Source organism: Phaseolus vulgaris, chromosome 7 (assembly GCF_051622355.1).
Source record: "Phaseolus vulgaris cultivar YP4 chromosome 7, ASM5162235v1, whole genome shotgun sequence".
Lineage (NCBI taxonomy): Eukaryota > Viridiplantae > Streptophyta > Magnoliopsida > Fabales > Fabaceae > Phaseolus > Phaseolus vulgaris.
Window position 1 is genome coordinate 8,526,347 of NC_143504.1, and position 17,522 is coordinate 8,543,868.

The 17,522-nt window shown below is 35.1% G+C and overlaps 2 protein-coding genes across 3 annotated transcripts; both read left to right on the plus strand.

Moving 5' to 3' along the window:
* Positions 1-3,631: 3,631 nt before the first annotated feature.
* On the plus strand, positions 3,632-6,743 carry LOC137830017 (large ribosomal subunit protein uL3z). Its single transcript, XM_068637092.2, has 6 exons — positions 3,632-3,768; positions 4,036-4,121; positions 4,413-4,523; positions 5,016-5,320; positions 5,781-6,190; positions 6,280-6,743. The coding sequence occupies exons 2-6, from the start codon at positions 4,037-4,039 to the stop codon at positions 6,536-6,538; spliced, it is 1,170 nt and encodes a 389-aa protein (XP_068493193.1). The 5' UTR covers positions 3,632-3,768; position 4,036; the 3' UTR covers positions 6,539-6,743.
* A 1,081-nt stretch (positions 6,744-7,824) lies between these two features.
* On the plus strand, positions 7,825-16,818 carry LOC137830018 (polypyrimidine tract-binding protein homolog 3). 2 transcript variants are annotated; one of them, XM_068637093.2, is made up of 15 exons: positions 7,825-8,084; positions 8,659-8,726; positions 9,759-9,830; positions 9,927-10,003; positions 10,124-10,202; positions 10,527-10,650; positions 13,712-13,776; positions 13,868-13,917; positions 14,053-14,094; positions 14,198-14,249; positions 14,355-14,412; positions 14,515-14,528; positions 14,993-15,100; positions 15,179-15,322; positions 16,249-16,818. In XM_068637093.2, the coding sequence occupies exons 2-15, from the start codon at positions 8,670-8,672 to the stop codon at positions 16,636-16,638; spliced, it is 1,332 nt and encodes a 443-aa protein (XP_068493194.1). In that variant the 5' UTR covers positions 7,825-8,084; positions 8,659-8,669; the 3' UTR covers positions 16,639-16,818. The 2 variants fall into 2 exon arrangements, with proteins under 2 accessions (XP_068493194.1, XP_090161433.1); XM_090305307.1 differs by lacking the exon at positions 10,527-10,650 and having other exon boundaries at positions 7,971-8,084.
* The last annotated feature ends 704 nt before the right edge of the window (positions 16,819-17,522 follow it).

A 17,522-nucleotide genomic window follows, 5' to 3' on the forward strand; every position in this document is an offset into this window, starting at 1 on the left:
TCGCTCTCCCTCTATCCTTGAAAGCTATAAATAGTGGTCTCCCACTGTTCCATCTCACTGCTACTTTGCTCTGACCTCCGAACACCAACCATTATGGCGAGGTGTTTTTTATTCGTTTCGAGAGGTTAGTCATGTCTTTCCCTAGCTATTCGTCTTCTCCTTTGTCTTCTTCTCCGTCTTCCTCTTCTCATAATTCCTCCACGACCTAGCCTCTATCAGCTAGGATAATTCAAACGTTGCTCCCTGTGAAAACCTTTGTGAGGGTCTACGATCCGGAGGATGTTGCAGACTGGGCAGATCCTGCCGAAGAGTCATCCCATTGCTTGGGATTCGAATGGGTCGATCCCAAGGTGGTTGAGTTCATCTCTGTGCACAGGGATTCATCCTCCATTGGTTCCTTTGTAAATAACCATAATTTGTTGAAGTCGGATGCTTTCTAATGACATCCTGGCTATTGATTATTGTCGACCGACGGGTACCATTTGTATGGGTCGAGCTACCACTGAGGGTCTATTTTTCTTTGTTTATTCTTGCCTCTTCTCATATTTGCATGTTGCTTTACCCTTTGATGATTTCATGATGGGTGTCCTTCGGGCACTCAATGTTGCTCCTTCACAACTCCACATAAACACATGGGCCTCCCTCCAAACCTTTCAGCTCATATGTGACATGTTTCTTTTTTGTCCAACTCCCTCTACCTTCCTCCATTACTATACCTCCCATCCGACCGATCCAGTCAGCTGGTTATCTCTTATCATTCGGTCGAATAACATACTCTTTGCCCCCTTCACATCCTTATACAAAAATTTAAAGGGCAATTTTTTAAAAATATTTATTGAACCCGATGGTAGAGAGCTTTTATTTGACGAGTGCAGTCAGTCTAAATTCTCCTTGTACTGGACTAAGTCTCCCACTCGATTCAAGCAATGACCTCGTTTGACCTTCAGTGCTGAGGAGCTGGAGGTTTGTGCCTTATTTGATAGCCTCTCGAGAAGGCTCCCTACCCGAAAGCTCTTGTTTGTATATAAGTCGACCCAGTGGGGGACTGACTTTCATGGTATGCTTGTTTCTTTTTATCATTTCTCTCCTCGGTCGGCCTTGATCGTTGACTTACGTGTTTTTTTTATGCAAGTATCATGACGAGAGAAACTCCACAGGAGGTCGACGTGATGACCGCCTTCTGCAATAAATTTGTCCACAAAGGAAAGGGAAGCTTGGAGACAATTGCAGTTGGCAACTACTCCACTACTAGGATGACCGATCCTTCCACAACCCATAAAGAAAAAAAAAGGAAGAGGAGAGTCATCGCCTTAACCACCTAGTCTCTGCACGACACGCCGTGGTGACCCCCTCACCCCTCTCCCATTCAGATCAAGAGTCCTTCGTCGACCACGTGATAAGTGTCTAATTTTCGTAATATTTCATATTAAAATATAGGCATTTATGAATATTAATTGCTAATTTACATATAAAATAATATCTAATTTATGGATTTTTACCTTTTTACATTTTTTATGATTTTTAATTGAATAAGAGCATTTTATGTAAATTTGGTGTTAATTGCAAGTTTCCAAGGAAGAATGGAGATTTGGACTAAAGAAAAATGATATATTGTAAAAGGAGAAAGTTGAAAGGCCCGAGTCAAACTTCGACACTCGTACTAGATGATTGCCTTTGAGATTTATGCTTATTTATATAATTATTATGGACCCTTCATTATTGGGTCTGGTTAAGAATGCTTAACTTCTTATTAGTTCGCCCGTCTTTTGCTTGAGTTTGGCAATCTCGATCGATCTGGACCGGACATTGGACTTCGAGTGGGTCGTACGGACCAACCGATACATAAAAAAAGAAAAGAATAATAATAATAATATTTTTTTAATATCACATATTAAAATTTATATTGTAATTATTAATTCTTAAAAGTATAAAACAATTTTTATTATTTTTGTCTTTAAATATAACATTATTATCCATAATATGTTAGAAAATAAATAATTTAAAATTATAGAAAATATAATATCATAATTAATACATAGAAAATAAATTTTAAATGTCTAAGTAAGTTATAATTATATTATTAATAAAAATATAATGTTAAAACTACATTATGGGTTGAAAAAGCAAACACAACATATATAATTATCTTGTTTATATTAATAAAATATATTTTGCTTATTTTAATTATGCACTTAAAATAGTTAATAATTTTAATTGAAAATTATTTTAATTTCATTAATTATACTAAATAATAATAAAATAATTTTTACAATTACTAAAAATAGATAAAGTTATCCACTAAATATATATTTATTTTTTTTAAAATACCCCAACTACAATAACCAATGGAAGAGTTTGGGGGTATTCCCACTTTCGTTTTTGGAATGGGTTTAAGTGCATCCCTTCCGAGAATGTGGTCCATTATTCCGCTTACATAGTGACTAGATGGGCTCATATTATAGCGGAATTTAAACTCAACTTTGTCCTTGTCTTTTGTTTTTTTTTTTAAAAAAAACGTTGTAGAGGAGCTTAGTGTTCATTTTAACTCTAAGACCCTGTTTGTTTCAGGGGGTAGTACTGTTGTCGACGACGGAAGTCTCAGTGCTACCCCGTTTGTTTCCACTGTTGCATGCAAGTGAGGGAGGAAGTGTAGAGAAAGTGGAGGGGGTATGGGATCTTCTCCAGAATGAAGAGAAAATAGAGAGTAGCACAGCGAATGTCACGTCAAACCTAACAACTTACCCTTCTACCCTTCTTTTCTCCTCCATGCCACGACAAAGCACCGCGCTTGCATGCATTGTGCATGGCACATGAGATTCCTGAGCGTGAGATTCCTAACTTTGGCTCAGAAATCCTTTGACCATTGAAGGTTGTGAATGCAGTGGGTGAGACGGATGAGAGTAGGTGTGTGCAATAAGTTGGTGTTTCACTATATAAAACTAACCATGGTTGCTGTTTCACAACTATCACATCATTCACGCTTTCCAATAAACTTTTTTCACATATCCACTCTAACATCCCCCAATCCAAACACTCTCAACTTTCTCCACACTTTCTTCACACTTTCACTCCCTCACACCCTAAACTTTCCACTCCCTCACAACCTCTAATCCAAACAAAGCCTAAAGGAGTTGGTGCATTGTTGGTGTTGTGGAGGGAAGATTTCAATTTTAGTTGTAGTGCATATTGTTCTGAGGTAAAAAACCACATTGCATCTTATTTTCGTCATTTTTAAGCTGAGATGTTCCCAAATGACGATATCAAAAAATCTAGATATAGGCTTATGGATGTATGAATCTGGAAGATAATGTTAGTATCTACAAATATAAAAATTTGGAAGGTAATTTGATTTCCAATTTAAGGTTCTGAATTCACATGTCCAAAAATGAAATCTAAGTTTTAAATACCATATCTAGAATTTGTTTATGAGTTATGGATATGAATATCTAGAATGGTTTTTGACTTTCAAATTGATACATGTGAGGTTTTAACGAGGCTGTTGAGTGTACTTAAATTTAAATAGATTCTACTTCAATAAGGGTACAATAGTAATTTATGGACATGTTGGGTATCAAACTTAAATAAATGATATGGTGTAGGAAGAATCTGTCGAATTTAAAATTGAAGCCCATTCAATTGGCCCAAACCCTAACCCATAAATATAAATGTACAAGGCCTAGTCCTATAAAAGGCACAAAGGAAGTAGGGTTTTAGTTCAGTGCCTCTCCACTCGGGACTTGTTCGCCGTAGCAGCAGGAGCAGACCAAGGTTCTCCGCTCTCCGATCTCTCTATCGTTTGCGTTTCTCGTTTTCCTAATCAATTATTTGCATTCTTCTTTGATTTCCTTCCTGTTAGTTCGTAGCAAAAAATTGTGCTCTTCAATCCACTGTGGTCTCTGTAAATTTTCGAATCCGAACGCAGTTGCAAGGACCATTTGTTTCCTTAGATTTTGTGTTCAAGTTATCTCCTATTTTATGCTCTCATTTTCTTTGAATAAATGACTCACTGTTTTTGTTTGCGTCTTCTTAATGTAGGATGTCTCACAGGAAGTTCGAACACCCAAGGCACGGGTCTCTGGGATTTCTCCCCAGGAAGCGTGCTGCCCGTCACAGGGGCAAAGGTTTATTTTTCTTTTGTTTTAATAATCGATTGCACTTGTGAATTTCCGTAGTTTTTCATGGAGACTTGTATGCTGAATATTGTTTTGCATATGAGATCTAATGATGTTTTACCTGTTACATTACTTGTTAATATTGCCGTAAACTCATAATGTTGTTTTGTTTTACTCAATCAGAGTTTTTGAGGTTCTGGATTGTAAATCATTTTTATATTTTTTTAGTTAAAGGTGCCTGTTTTTATAGGTTATGTTAACCATAATCTTGATGTCCTGTAATTATCGTTGCCTTTGCAGTGAAGTCATTCCCCAAGGATGATCAGACCAAGTCACCCAAGTTTACTGCATTCTTGGGTTACAAGGCTGGCATGACTCACATTGTTAGAGAGGTCGAGAAGCCAGGATCAAGTGAGTTCCATTCTCTACATATTTTTTATTTTTTTCTAATTTAGGTCAATAAATATAATGATGTTGTTAATCATGTTTTTACTCTGATACTTGGTCTGTCATTTGTTGTGATTTGTTGACAGATGTTTACATGTTTAAATTATGAAAATAAATTATTTAATCTATATATGCTGCTTTTGGAGAAAGATATCATGTAAATGATCAAAATAGATTAATGATATTGCGAATGAGATTATTAGTTATGTAAAATTAACAGTTTAATTTTGCGTTTTTGTATTATAAATGCATTTAAATTTGAGTTTTCAGTGGTTTAGAAGATACTAAACTGGTTGTTTTAGTTATTTTTGAGTTTTGAAGTTTTTAATGGCGATATTATTTCATTTATGTACTAGTACGTGTTTATTGTTCAATGGGATTCTCTTATTTAACTTTCTGTTAGATATTTGTTATGGAACCTGTATTCATCTAACTGTATATATGCTTTTATATCAGAGCTTCACAAGAAGGAAACTTGTGAGCCTGTTACAATTATTGAGACCCCTCCAATGGTTGTTGTTGGTGTTGTGGGTTATGTGAAAACTCCCCGTGGTCTTCGTACTTTGAATACTGTGTGGGCTCAGCACTTGAGCGAGGAACTGAAACGTAGGTTCTATAAGAACTGGTGCAAGTCAAAGAAGAAGGCTTTCACCAAGTACTCAAAGCAGTATGAAACTGAGGAGGGAAAGAAAAACATTGAGACTCAGCTGGAGAAACTGAAGAAGTATTCTACCGTGATTCGTGTTTTGGCTCACACCCAGGTACTCACATATTAATGGGATCACATACTTTTCTTTTTTATCTTTATTTTATTTTATGTATTTGTGGTTGTATATATGAAAGTTTGGAATTATCATCATTTTGACCATTTACCCCATTATCATGTTTACATTTTTTCTTGACTAATGAGAATGATGAGATTCATGTGCAAACGCAGTACCACAGAATTTGGTGCTATGAGCGGCACTTTCCACACGAGATTTCTGACTCTACTGTTTCATTAACTTCTTTTGGTCCTTTTGACTGTTAAGACTTGTGCCTAGCTATTCTAATTTTTATTGTCTGTTTTTTGCCACTGTTTTGTAATGCTGTAGAATTTTAATGTTGGTTTCTTTCTAATGTTGTGTTGTGAAATTCCAATTTCAGAGTCTCTTACTTTTTTAACTGTTTTTTATTATTGTGATATATTTCTAATTTAGTTTGCTCCCTTTAATCATACAGATTAGGAAAATGAAAGGGTTGAAGCAGAAGAAAGCCCACGTCATGGAAATTCAGGTCAATGGTGGTTCTATTGCACAGAAGGTGGACTTTGCGTACAGTTTCTTTGAGAAACAGGTCCCTATTGATGCTGTGTTCCAGAAAGATGAGATGATTGACGTCATCGGAGTGACAAAGGGTAAGGGTTATGAGGGTGTTGTAACTCGTTGGGGTGTTACACGTCTTCCTCGTAAGACTCACAGGGGTTTGAGGAAGGTGGCTTGTATTGGTGCTTGGCACCCTGCCAGAGTTTCATTCACTGTTGCCAGGGCTGGTCAGAATGGATACCATCACAGAACTGAGTTGAACAAAAAGGTTTACAAGCTCGGCAAAGCTGGGGATGAGTCTCACTCTGCTCTTACTGAGTTTGATAGGTGAGTGTAGTGTCTTTGTTTCTGGTTATGTCCACTATATTATATTGTATTGTTGTTGCAACTCTAACCCTGCATCTTTTGGGATTCAGGACCGAGAAAGACATTACCCCAATGGGTGGTTTCCCTCACTACGGTATTGTGAAGGATGATTTTATCATGGTGAAAGGTTGCTGTGTTGGACCCAAGAAAAGGGTTCTTACATTGCGCCAATCCCTGCTTAAGCAAACTTCTCGTGTTGCCCTTGAGGAGATCAAACTCAAGTTTATCGATACCTCCTCGAAGTTTGGACACGGTCGCTTCCAGACCACACAGGAGAAGCAGAAGTTCTTTGGACGCCTCAAAGCATAATTATGATAGTTGGGTGGAATTGCCGGAACGTATCTTTAGAATTCTATTTGGTTTCCATCGACCCGTTTAATCTTTGTAGTGTTTCCTTTTTTGGCATTTGGATACTTTGGTAGTAATGAGTTTTTTCCCTTTATATTTTCGCTAAACTTTTGTTTCATGGGAGAATTATCAATTGAAAACATCTAAGTTTTGTTTATGATTTTAATTATATAATGTCCCAGTTTAAGTGATCTGCAAATATTTTTGTAATTTTTGGTGAAATTTAATTCATTAGGCCTAGCCGTTTTGGATTTTATACCGTGGAGGGGTTTCTGATTGTTTTGGCATTTCACATTTTGATTGACGTTGAACGATTCTTTAATTGATAATTTCGTCCTGAACTTTTTCTTTTTTTGAAAATAGCACCAATTATAGTTGAATCATTCATATAGATGAAATTTATGAAGTTTGAAATTCGTTTCTATTTGGAATGATTAGTGGAATTTAGAATGTAGAAGTATTATTATTAATATTAAAAATACTGATTATTTGAATTGGAAGAAATTATGGTTACTAATTTTATAAAATTTGTGAATCGTTGGATAGAATTTTTTAATGTACCTAGTTTAATTTGATTATTGGGTTGGCCTTATTCTTATGGCTCACGCTCCGAATAACTTTGCAGTAAATAAACTTAGTTAATTGCCACGACGAGCACATAAATCTAATGTTTGTTGTCTTTTAAACTAGCTATGGCATTTTAAAGGGCATTGTCCCATTACCCTATAAATCACATAGTTCAACACTCTGATTGTGGTTTTACCATTATACTGATATTTTCTTTAAGATAGCTTTTCTCTTTGTAATTTGCATAGATTGATGTTTTAAAACTTGGTTTCAAATAATCTTCATTTTATAGAATTATTATTATTATTTTTTTTATCATAAACGCGTCCAAAGTAAAGTAGTTTTGGTTTATGTTAACAAAAACGACATTTTGATGTCTGGTTGTCAATGATGATATGCAAAATAGTATTAAAGCAGCACTATAATATTGCGTTATGATATTTTCTTTTTTGACAATACATTTAAGTATAATATTAAAGCAGTATTGTAATATTGCGTTATGATTTTTTCTTTTTTAACAACATATTTAAGGGGAATTTTTTAACTGGGAAGAAAACAAGTGTGCTAGATTTTATTGTACACACGAATTACTCGCGAATTATATGAAATGAAAAAGAAATTAATAATAGTATTTATGTTGGTTAGGGCAGATAAGTAGGAAATTGGAACTGAAAAACAGAGAGATAAGTAGTGATTGATTGAGTGTAAGTGATGAGACCAAAAAGCAGTTGTGAGCAAATGCAAATCTTGACGCTTACAATGCGACCTTAAATTCAATCTAAGGTTCTCTATCGTATAAAGCCGCAACTGAGTTACATTAGACAGCATAACATAGGGTAACAGTAAAAGATTCACGATTTCATGCGTGCCACTCCTCTTTAACTCTCTCTCTCTTTCTCTCTCTCATCCTCTTTCTCTATCTGTCAGTCACCTCTTTCAGGCAAGTTCTCTCCCTACCTCTCTCTGCTTCTCCGTTTGGAACGAAGAAACGTGCGCTGTGTTTGCTTTGCCGATATCTCATAATTTGCTGCAACTTTAGGGTCCTGGGCTCCAATTTGGACATACCCTTTTTCTTCTTTGAGATTTTCTGCACTGTTCGTAGTATTAGGTCTCTCCACTTGGATATGCGACTTTCATTTGCGAGATTAAAATTTCGTATTTTATGTTTCTCCTTTCGTGGTTGGTGCTTCGTCCGTGAAGCCCCACCATTCTTGCATTATGATTTATTGGCATCGATCGTGCTTTAGTCATATTGGGTTTTGCGGAAAATCGGAATGGTGGAAGCCTTTAAGTTTTTTTGAGGGGTTATTGTACTTATTCTTCAGTTTTAGAGTGAGGATTTTGGAGCATACCAAGTGCGACCTTTTACTCAAGTTCCTTGCCTGTTGTTTTTAGCTTGATTGAATCTAGAAAACTGTTTTTTTTATGCTATTCATAAACTGAACAAGTGACAAGAAACAGTTGAAGTGATTCATCAACATCGTCATCATTTTATGTATTTCTGTTTTTTGCAGGTTAGTTTACAATGACTGAACCTTCCAAGGTCGTTCACGTTCGAAACGTGGGACACGAAATATCCGAAGTACTTTTTCTTTCTCACTCTTGTTGGATTTTTCATGGTTGGTTTGCACTTATTTGTTTTAGTATTATGATCATGTCAAGGCTAAAGTAAGTTATGTCAATTGCTTTACAGCGTATTTGGTAGCAATGAAATAGAGGGGAAATAGGGTGGAGGGAGAGGAAACACTGGAGATGTAATAAGTTCTGGGTTGTGTTTGGTAGAGTGAAATAGGGTAGAAGAAAAATAAAGAGGCATGGATACCTCAAATTTTAGGTCTTCACAATCTGATTTAAAAAGTATATCAGTAAAAAAATAATTGATTTAAAATGAAAACTGATTATCTATAGATTTTTGGTTTTTTCCTATTTTTCTCTTCGCTATTTATTTTCTATTCTGTCAAACATAACTCCTAAAATCCATTTTATTTGTCACATTTCCATTCACCTTATTATTTTCCTCACCTAGAAAACATATCTTTAGCTTTACTTTGATGTGATGAGAACAATAAAATTACCAAAAAGGTGATTGAAATGAGACTGGTGAGGTAACCAAGGGTGTTTGATTCCTATGTTCAAAAGTTATTTTTTAATTTTCAAAATGCAACTAAACAAGGTTGCTTAGACAAATCTCCTAACTGTTTCATTCTTTAGTTTTCAAAATTTAATTGGATTTGTATGAGAAATTGGTTGGTAAGTAGTGAGAATTGTTTAAAAAACAATAATAATAGTGAAAAGGAAATCAAATCGGCTCACTTAGGAATATCTAATTTTTGAAACTTCTTATAAAATGTTTGTACATTTTTTATTTTAGATGTTTAGTTATTGATTGCAACCCTTTTTCTAAGCTCTAATAAACACATCACGTGCACATGATATATCATAGAAGCTGCAAGGCATATCTTTTCTTGGCTTAGCAGATTTGAAATGAACTTTTCATTCATATTATAGAACTTTAGTAGTTATTGTCTTAGCAGAGAATGGTTATGCTTCCTTTGCAAGTAAAGTAGAGTTTTTACTTTCTGAAATTAGTAATCCTTTTCTCTTTTGATTACAGAACGATTTACTCCAGCTGTTTCAGCCTTTTGGAGTCATAACTAAACTTGTTATGTTGCGTGCAAAAAATCAGGTTTTCTTTTTCATTCCTTTAAATGAGACTGATAGTTTATAAACTTAACATTGTTTCATTTCATTATTTTTTGTACAACCTGTGCCATATTTGTAGGCTCTTCTCCAAATGCAAGATGTTCCTTCTGCAGTTAATGCTTTACAATTTTATGCAAATATCCAGCCAAGTATAAGGTACAAATGGCTTGTTTATTTCTGTCTTTACATGATTGCATTGACTGTAGTTTGATAATTAGATTTTTGGTTTTGTACCTTTGATAATAAGGTTACCATAATCCTTTTGTTTTGTTCTAGGGGGAGGAATGTTTATGTTCAGTTTTCCTCACACCAAGAACTGACAACAATGGATCAAAGTCAAGGACGTGGAGACGAGGTTGGTGTGTTTTTTATATATATTTTTTACTTAAAAAACTGTATGCTCTGTCTTGTCTATTTCTTAAAAAAAAAAACAGATTGGAATGATTCACTTTTTTTCTGAAATTTTTATTTTTTGTATGATATAACCTCGACCGCCCCGCCCCCCCGCTCAATGTCTTTGCATGTTAGACTGTCCCATATCAGTGGGATCAGTGTTAAATTGCTATGGTCTGTATTTTCCTCTTTCTCTTTAATATGTACTTCCTCTATTTATTCTCCTTTCTCTATCTCTTCTCTTTCTCTATGCTGTCATGCTGTCGGGAACTCTCTGGATGCACAGCCAAACCGAATTCTCTTAGTCACAGTTCATCACATGCTGTATCCTATAACAGTGGATGTGCTGTTTCAAGTATTTTCACCCCATGGAACTGTGGAAAAGATTGTAACATTTCAGAAGTCAGCTGGTCAGATTTTCAGATTTCTCCCTTCTCTTCTTTCCTTTCCTTCCCTATTAACTTTTTTATATCTGGACATTAACTAGCTAAATTGAGGTTATAGTAATAGTTTGTTTTGAAATGTGCAAATATATTGAATACAAATAGAAAAATATTTTTATGAATTTTTTGTAAAGTACCCAATACCTGTATTCTATTGATCCATGTAACCAACCCCCATTGTAGGATAAAACATTATTGTTGTTGTGTGTAAGTAAATGGGATAGTAGTAGAACAAGGTTCTTTAAGTTTAGTGAATTTGTAAAGGCTTTGGTTTTTTAATGTGTGTGGAATGTGGTAGACCTCTTATATAAGTAAACATTATAAGAGGAGAACCAGAAATAAATTTCTGCAGTAAAGACGGTTTTATAGCAGTTTGCTGTTAGCAGTTTCTAGCCGTTGGCCATTTTAGTTGTTATTTGCAGTTCTAATGTTTATTAGGGGAGGGGACAAGCATAACTGCTGTGAGGCATTTGTTAGAAATAGGGAGGGTAGGAGGAGAAAAGGAGGGCGGACACTAGAGAAAATTGGGAAAGGGAGAGACCAAGCTCTCTGTATCTTGGAGAGAGTGATGTTTACTGTATTAACTGTTATTAGTGTCTTCTGTACTTAGGCATTTCGGTGCCAGTTCTAGATAATAAAATTCAATATCTATTTCTATACCAGTTGGTTTCTTATCAACTGGTATTAGAGCAACCAGCTCTAGGGACCATTGATGGTGACGACTTTGCGCATGGAAGCAAGGGTGGAGGCATTGGAGAGGGGGTTTGAAAGGCTTAATGAGCATGCAGGACACCTTCGCGAGAAGTGTGGAACAATTGTCTGACTTGCAGACTGCTGTACGACAGGAGGAAATGATCAGTGATGATAGCCAAACAATATATTAAGGTGACACGGGTAGCACCCTATGACGGGACGAGTTAATATTTTCAGTCCGCACAACCTTGACGGGCTAGCCCAGTGGCGGGTCGGGCCAATGGCGTTTTGCCACCCCTATAAAAAATTGATGTTTCTTGCAAAAATCTTCACAAAGCTATAAATAATTTTTTCTGTTTTTTTATTCATATCAGGTGAGGTTTTTATCTGACTTTTGATACTTCCACCTTTTACTCTGCATTATGTAAATACCCCATCTCTTTTATACAACTTTTGAGGATGGAACTTTGGCATAGTAAGGTTGAAATTTTGTGTATTTGTAAAATGCAGGTGCCCAAAGTGAGAGTTTTGCAAGTTGCAAAATGAAAAATTGTCAATTCCATTAGGGATGAAAAACACCATTAACTTAATATTTGAATATCTTATACGATAATTAGTTGAAAAATAAGTATTTGAATACCATTAAATTTTTAAATCACCTATAAGAGATGGTATTGTTACATTTTTATACGTTATAATCTTAATTATTTTGGTCCCTCCAACTCTTTTTAAGCTCAGCCATTGCTCAATGGTCTTGAAAGGCAAACAGAATGGTAAGGGGAGGGTAGTTTCTGTTCATTCCCTACACACAAAAACATGTTCTCTATCACTAATCATCTCGAGTAGTGCTCCATGTAACCTGTAGATCTGATAAATGCAATGTTGAGGAAGTGTTGCTGCTGTATATGAATGTTAAATGACAAAAAATATGTATGCTTGCTTTTGTGATAAATGATGTCCCAAATGGCATCCTTGGTATGGTGGTAAAAACAAAAATTCTGGGCTGTTAAGCTTCCTTTTTGACAGTTAAAATTTCAACATTTTTTAAGAATTCTTGAGGGGCAAAAATTTCATTCTTGGCTATCCCAAGTGCTGACTTCGCTTAACAAAGTTCTTACTCGGCTTCCACTTATCTCGTGTACTTGCTACTTTGTTAGCACTGCCTGGAACCGTGTAATTCATGTTTTTGGTCAACATTTTTCTCTTAGACTACAGTTGGAGTGAGATTTGTTGCATATATGCCACACTACGAGCTACTCTCATGGTTCTTGACTTGGATAAACACACTGAGATAGTGTAGTGTATTCTTCCTATAGACTGGACCAACTATATAAGCATCAAGATATTCTTTAGATGAAGGAAGTTTACTGGGAATTGCATCAAATTCATAATAAATTCTGCCAAGGTGTGATGCTTTCGCAAACACATGTGATTTTCTTGTTGGAGGTGTTATCCATCTTTCAGGCAATAGCCACCAAAGCTGATCTAAAATGTCCTCCTCCATGTCTAATAGTGTATCAACCTTTTGAAGCCTCTGTTAAATTTGAACGAAGTGTTCCTTCATTTCATGTAGTTGCGTTTCCATGCCCATGGGTTTTGGTCTAGTGACAGGAAAACTAGGCTCTAGATATCACTAATGTAGGAGACAGCTTGAAAGATAAAGAAACAGAAAAGAAAGAGGGGAAGAAGGAAGAAGAGCAAAACACAGGAAAGAAATAGGGAGATGAGAGAAACCAAGAGATCAAAGAACTGTGCCCTTCACTTCTATTCTCATTTTTCTAGTTTGTCTAAAATACAATAAGAAAAAATCATCCATGGACATATAAAGAGAGAAATATAGGTATGATAGGTGATATAATGTGGTAGGAAGAAAAGGTGGAGAGAAGTAGTAGTGTTAGTTAGATGTTTGCTATATAGGAGTGTTTATATCTATGAAGCACGGACACTCACACTTCAACACTTATAATTTCCAAAATGTGGGACATGGTGACATGTGTATACATACACACACACACACACACATATATATATATTATTGAGCATCTTTATGAATTATTTAAATAGACAATCAAGATTTATATATTCAAACTTGTGTATAAAAAAAGTTAGTTAAATATAACAATCTGATCATATTGTTACCCATTACGAAAAGACATTTCATTCCTTGATCATCATCATTGAAAACGTAACATAATGAACATGCCCTTGCCTTCTAATTATATATGAAGATTGCTATTAAATTTTCTGTGGAAAAAAAATGTCACATTTCATTTATGCACGTATTGTTGGTGTATGTTCTACTAATTTTGTTTTCATGAATTTGCAAACTTTGTAGGCTTTCAAGCTCTCATCCAGTTTCAATCACGTCAGAGTGCTGTTAATGCAAGAAGTACACTTCAGGTTGTTTTACATTTCCTTTCATGATGTACTTGACTTGTTATTTATTTCTAATATTGTTTCTAAATGATTATTGAACTTTTGAAATTTCTAGGGACGCAATATTTATGATGGTTGCTGTCAACTGGACATTCAGTTCTCAAAGTAGGTTAAATTTATTCATGTAATTTTGTTGTGTATTGCCTGTGTGTTAATAGAGTTTTTTTGTTTACTTTACTTTCTCTCTGCTTTTTATTTACTTTATTTTCTTACATGGATTTTAATTCATTTTAATTGCAGCCTTGATGAATTACAAGTGAACTACAATAATGACCGGTCAAGGTGATTCAATCAGTTCTTGTGTTTCTGTTTTTATTCACTGGATAATCTCTTTTTTGACATCTTATTTATGACATTGTTGCTGACTTCATTTCATCTTTCGCAGAGACTTCACAAACCCAAATCTACCAACAGAGCAGAAAGGAAGACCTTCACAAGTATTTTCTGTTTGGTTCTTTATTTATCTGTTTATGAATCAAGTCTGTTGATCTTTCTAAAGTCCACTAATATATATTTATTTTTCTTTATCTTCTGTTAAGCAGCCTGGATATGGTGATGCAGGAAATATGTATGCTGCTCAAGGTTCTGGAGGGAGGGCAGGTGCTAAATATTTTAAGCTGCTTTTATTGGTTTGGTTTATTTGTCATAATGTGTTATTTTTTTAATGTACTGATGTTTGTTCTTTTCTTTCCCTCTTTCCAGTTGGATTTCCACAGGTGGGAATTTTTCAGATCAATTTGAAGTTCCAATTAGATACTATTCTTGCACAGTTGATTATATGAAGTTATCATCACTCATTTTGTATCTTGTGAAAGTAATGTTAGAAACGTGTTACACTTAATCCCATCTCTTACCAATCTTTGTAAAATATAAAGGTACGAAATACAAAGTTTGTATGATTATGGCCTACCGGTTTATAGGATCTTTTGTTTGCTCACAACTTGGTTAACGCTTTGTTTTTAAGTTGATTTTACTTTTCAAATTAGGTTTTAATTGGGATAGGGAGAAGTCGGTGAGTTGGGGTTTTGCTGCTTGAACTCTGAGATTTCTTTCGATTTTAAGATAAATGACATGATGATATTTCTAGTAAAACGGCTACAAACATCTGTGAAATTAAGATGATTTCTTTCTTTTTGAAAAGGAAACAATCTACTTATTCATTATTGTTTTTCAATTATAGATGGCAAATGCTGCAGCCATTGCAGCTGCCTTCGGGGGAGGTTTGCCTCCTGGAATAACTGGGACAAATGAAAGGTGTACAGTGCTTGTCTCAAATCTTAATTCTGATGTAAGAACTTTGTCTCGCTTCTTCTGGAAAGTTCTCTCCCTTTCTTTGCTTATTTGTTTTAAAATCTGTTAATTTCAGAGAATTGATGAGGATAAACTATTCAACTTGTTCTCTATTTATGGGAATATTGTGAGAATTAAACTTCTCAGAAATAAACCAGATCATGCACTTATCCAGATGGGTGATGGTTTTCAAGCTGAATTGGCTGTACACTTTCTGAAGGTGTGTTTAGTTTATATACCTTGCTGTTCATATATCATGGTACTAGATTTTTGTCATACCTCTACTCAAGGTATGGGTTATTGTTGTTGTTACTATTGTTCTTGGTGATATATTATTTGAATATTTTTTTTATCTACAATTTCTATGCCTATATTGGACAACTCATTACAAGTTTGCTTAGAGATTTTGTTGAGTTTTTAAAGAAAATGAAGAATGTTTCGTAAGAGCAAAATCATATTTCTTTTTCCAAGGTTCGATTGTAGTTGTCAGTTTCTAATCCATCAATATTTAAGTTTCCCCTTAAAATTTATCATAATTTGGTTGGCATTGTCTACAACGGTCCATGAAATTGTTTTAGTTAGCTTTTAAAATTTATTTCTGTTTATTTGTGGTTTTATTTTCTTGATGCTGCTGTATGTTGTATGGAACAAGACTGAAATTAAAGGATCTATTTTATGAGAGGAAACTTATCTGTTTATTGTAGAGTTTTTTTTTTCTTTTCATTTTCACTATTAAAATTTTTTGGTTTTCGCTCCGTACTATTTCATTTGTAATTTTATTTGTGTCCTTTGACATGCATTAATTTTGTTACATTAGTGGTATTGTTCCATGTTTTTGAGATGGCAGTATTAAATATACTGTTAATGAAAAACTGTAGTTGAATGTTCTGACGAGTTAACATTGTTTGTTGTCATCAAATTTGAATCACCAAAACTTTAATTTTAATTCTTGGTTTGTGTTGCTTCTGTGAGAAAATAGAAGAATGGTAAAACTATATTTATCATTTTCTGTACTTAGCTGGTAGCAATTTTACATTAAGATTAGACTGAATACTTTTTAGATCCTCTATAATCCTGCAAATTATTATTTATTCCTTGTTTTCTTATTGTAAGCTGGTCACAAACATTTTCAACTTTGGGATGTAGGGAGCCGTGTTGTTTGAGAAACAGTTAGAGGTCAACTTCTCCAGGCATCCAAACATAACCCAAGGTGCTGAGACACATGAATATATCAGTTCAAATCTCAACCGTTTCAACCGTAACGCAGCCAAAAACTACCGGTATTGCTGCTCTCCAACGAAGATTATCCATTTGTCCACACTCCCGCAAGACATCACTGAGGAGGAGATTGTGAGCCTTGTAGAGGAGCATGGAACCATTGTCAACAGCAAAGTCTTTGAGATGAATGGGAAAAAACAGGCTCTAGTTCAGTTTGAGAATGAGGAGCAGGCTACTGAAGCCCTTGTGTGCAAGCATGCCAGCACACTTTCTGGCTCAGTAATCCGTATCTCCTTTTCGCAGTTACAGAATATATGAGTCTTTGTTAAGGAATTGTGGACAACCGGAGCAACGGTTGTTGAGCATAATAGGGACAAGGATTCTGAATTTGGGAAGGATATTTTTTATGCAGATGATAGTCATCTTCATTATCTTGTAATGGTCGCTTTGCTTTCTAACTGATTTACTTATTATCCACTCTTCCATTTTTCACCTTTATTCATTCATCTTCTCATCTCCTTTGATCTGCTAGTTATTTAGGTTGCTAACATAATGTAGTGGGGAGGTGTACATTTTTTGTGATCGAGAATTGGTTCTTGGGGAATAGGGAGAGGAGGATTCACTACCTTATTGCCTTATAAATCATTGTTGTATATGTTTTGTAATTCAGGCTAATTAGTAAGTAGGCTTTTTTGTTGTATTCTCAATCCATGTCAAAAGTTTCTAATCCTATTGAGCAAGAAATTACTTTTTGTGTTTGGCTTTGAAGTATCTATCCATTGGTCTACTCTTCCTGTTTGCAGCATATTTCCCTCCTCCTGTAGCTTCTCTCTTCATCTCTTATTCTTCCTTTTGCATATGTATTGAGAATATGTATTTCTCCTCCTCCTTTTTCTCAACGCCTTTCCTTCCCATGACCAGAAGCTACTCAATCCTCAATGTGATAATGAAACATTGAAACCTAAAGGTTTAGAAGAGGAACTTTATGTCATTGGCCATTTCTCTTAGAAGTTCTTGCTTGCAACACAGGAAAACAGGTGAACGGGGCAAGTCGCAGCGTGAAGTTTCAACTAGTTAAATCGTGCCACGGAAACTCAGGTTATTCATTGTTATTTCTTTGGTAGAATTGAAATAACTCACAATCGTACAACTTTAGAAAAACTACACCCAGATCAAGGTACTAGTTGTTGTACCAGCACTGC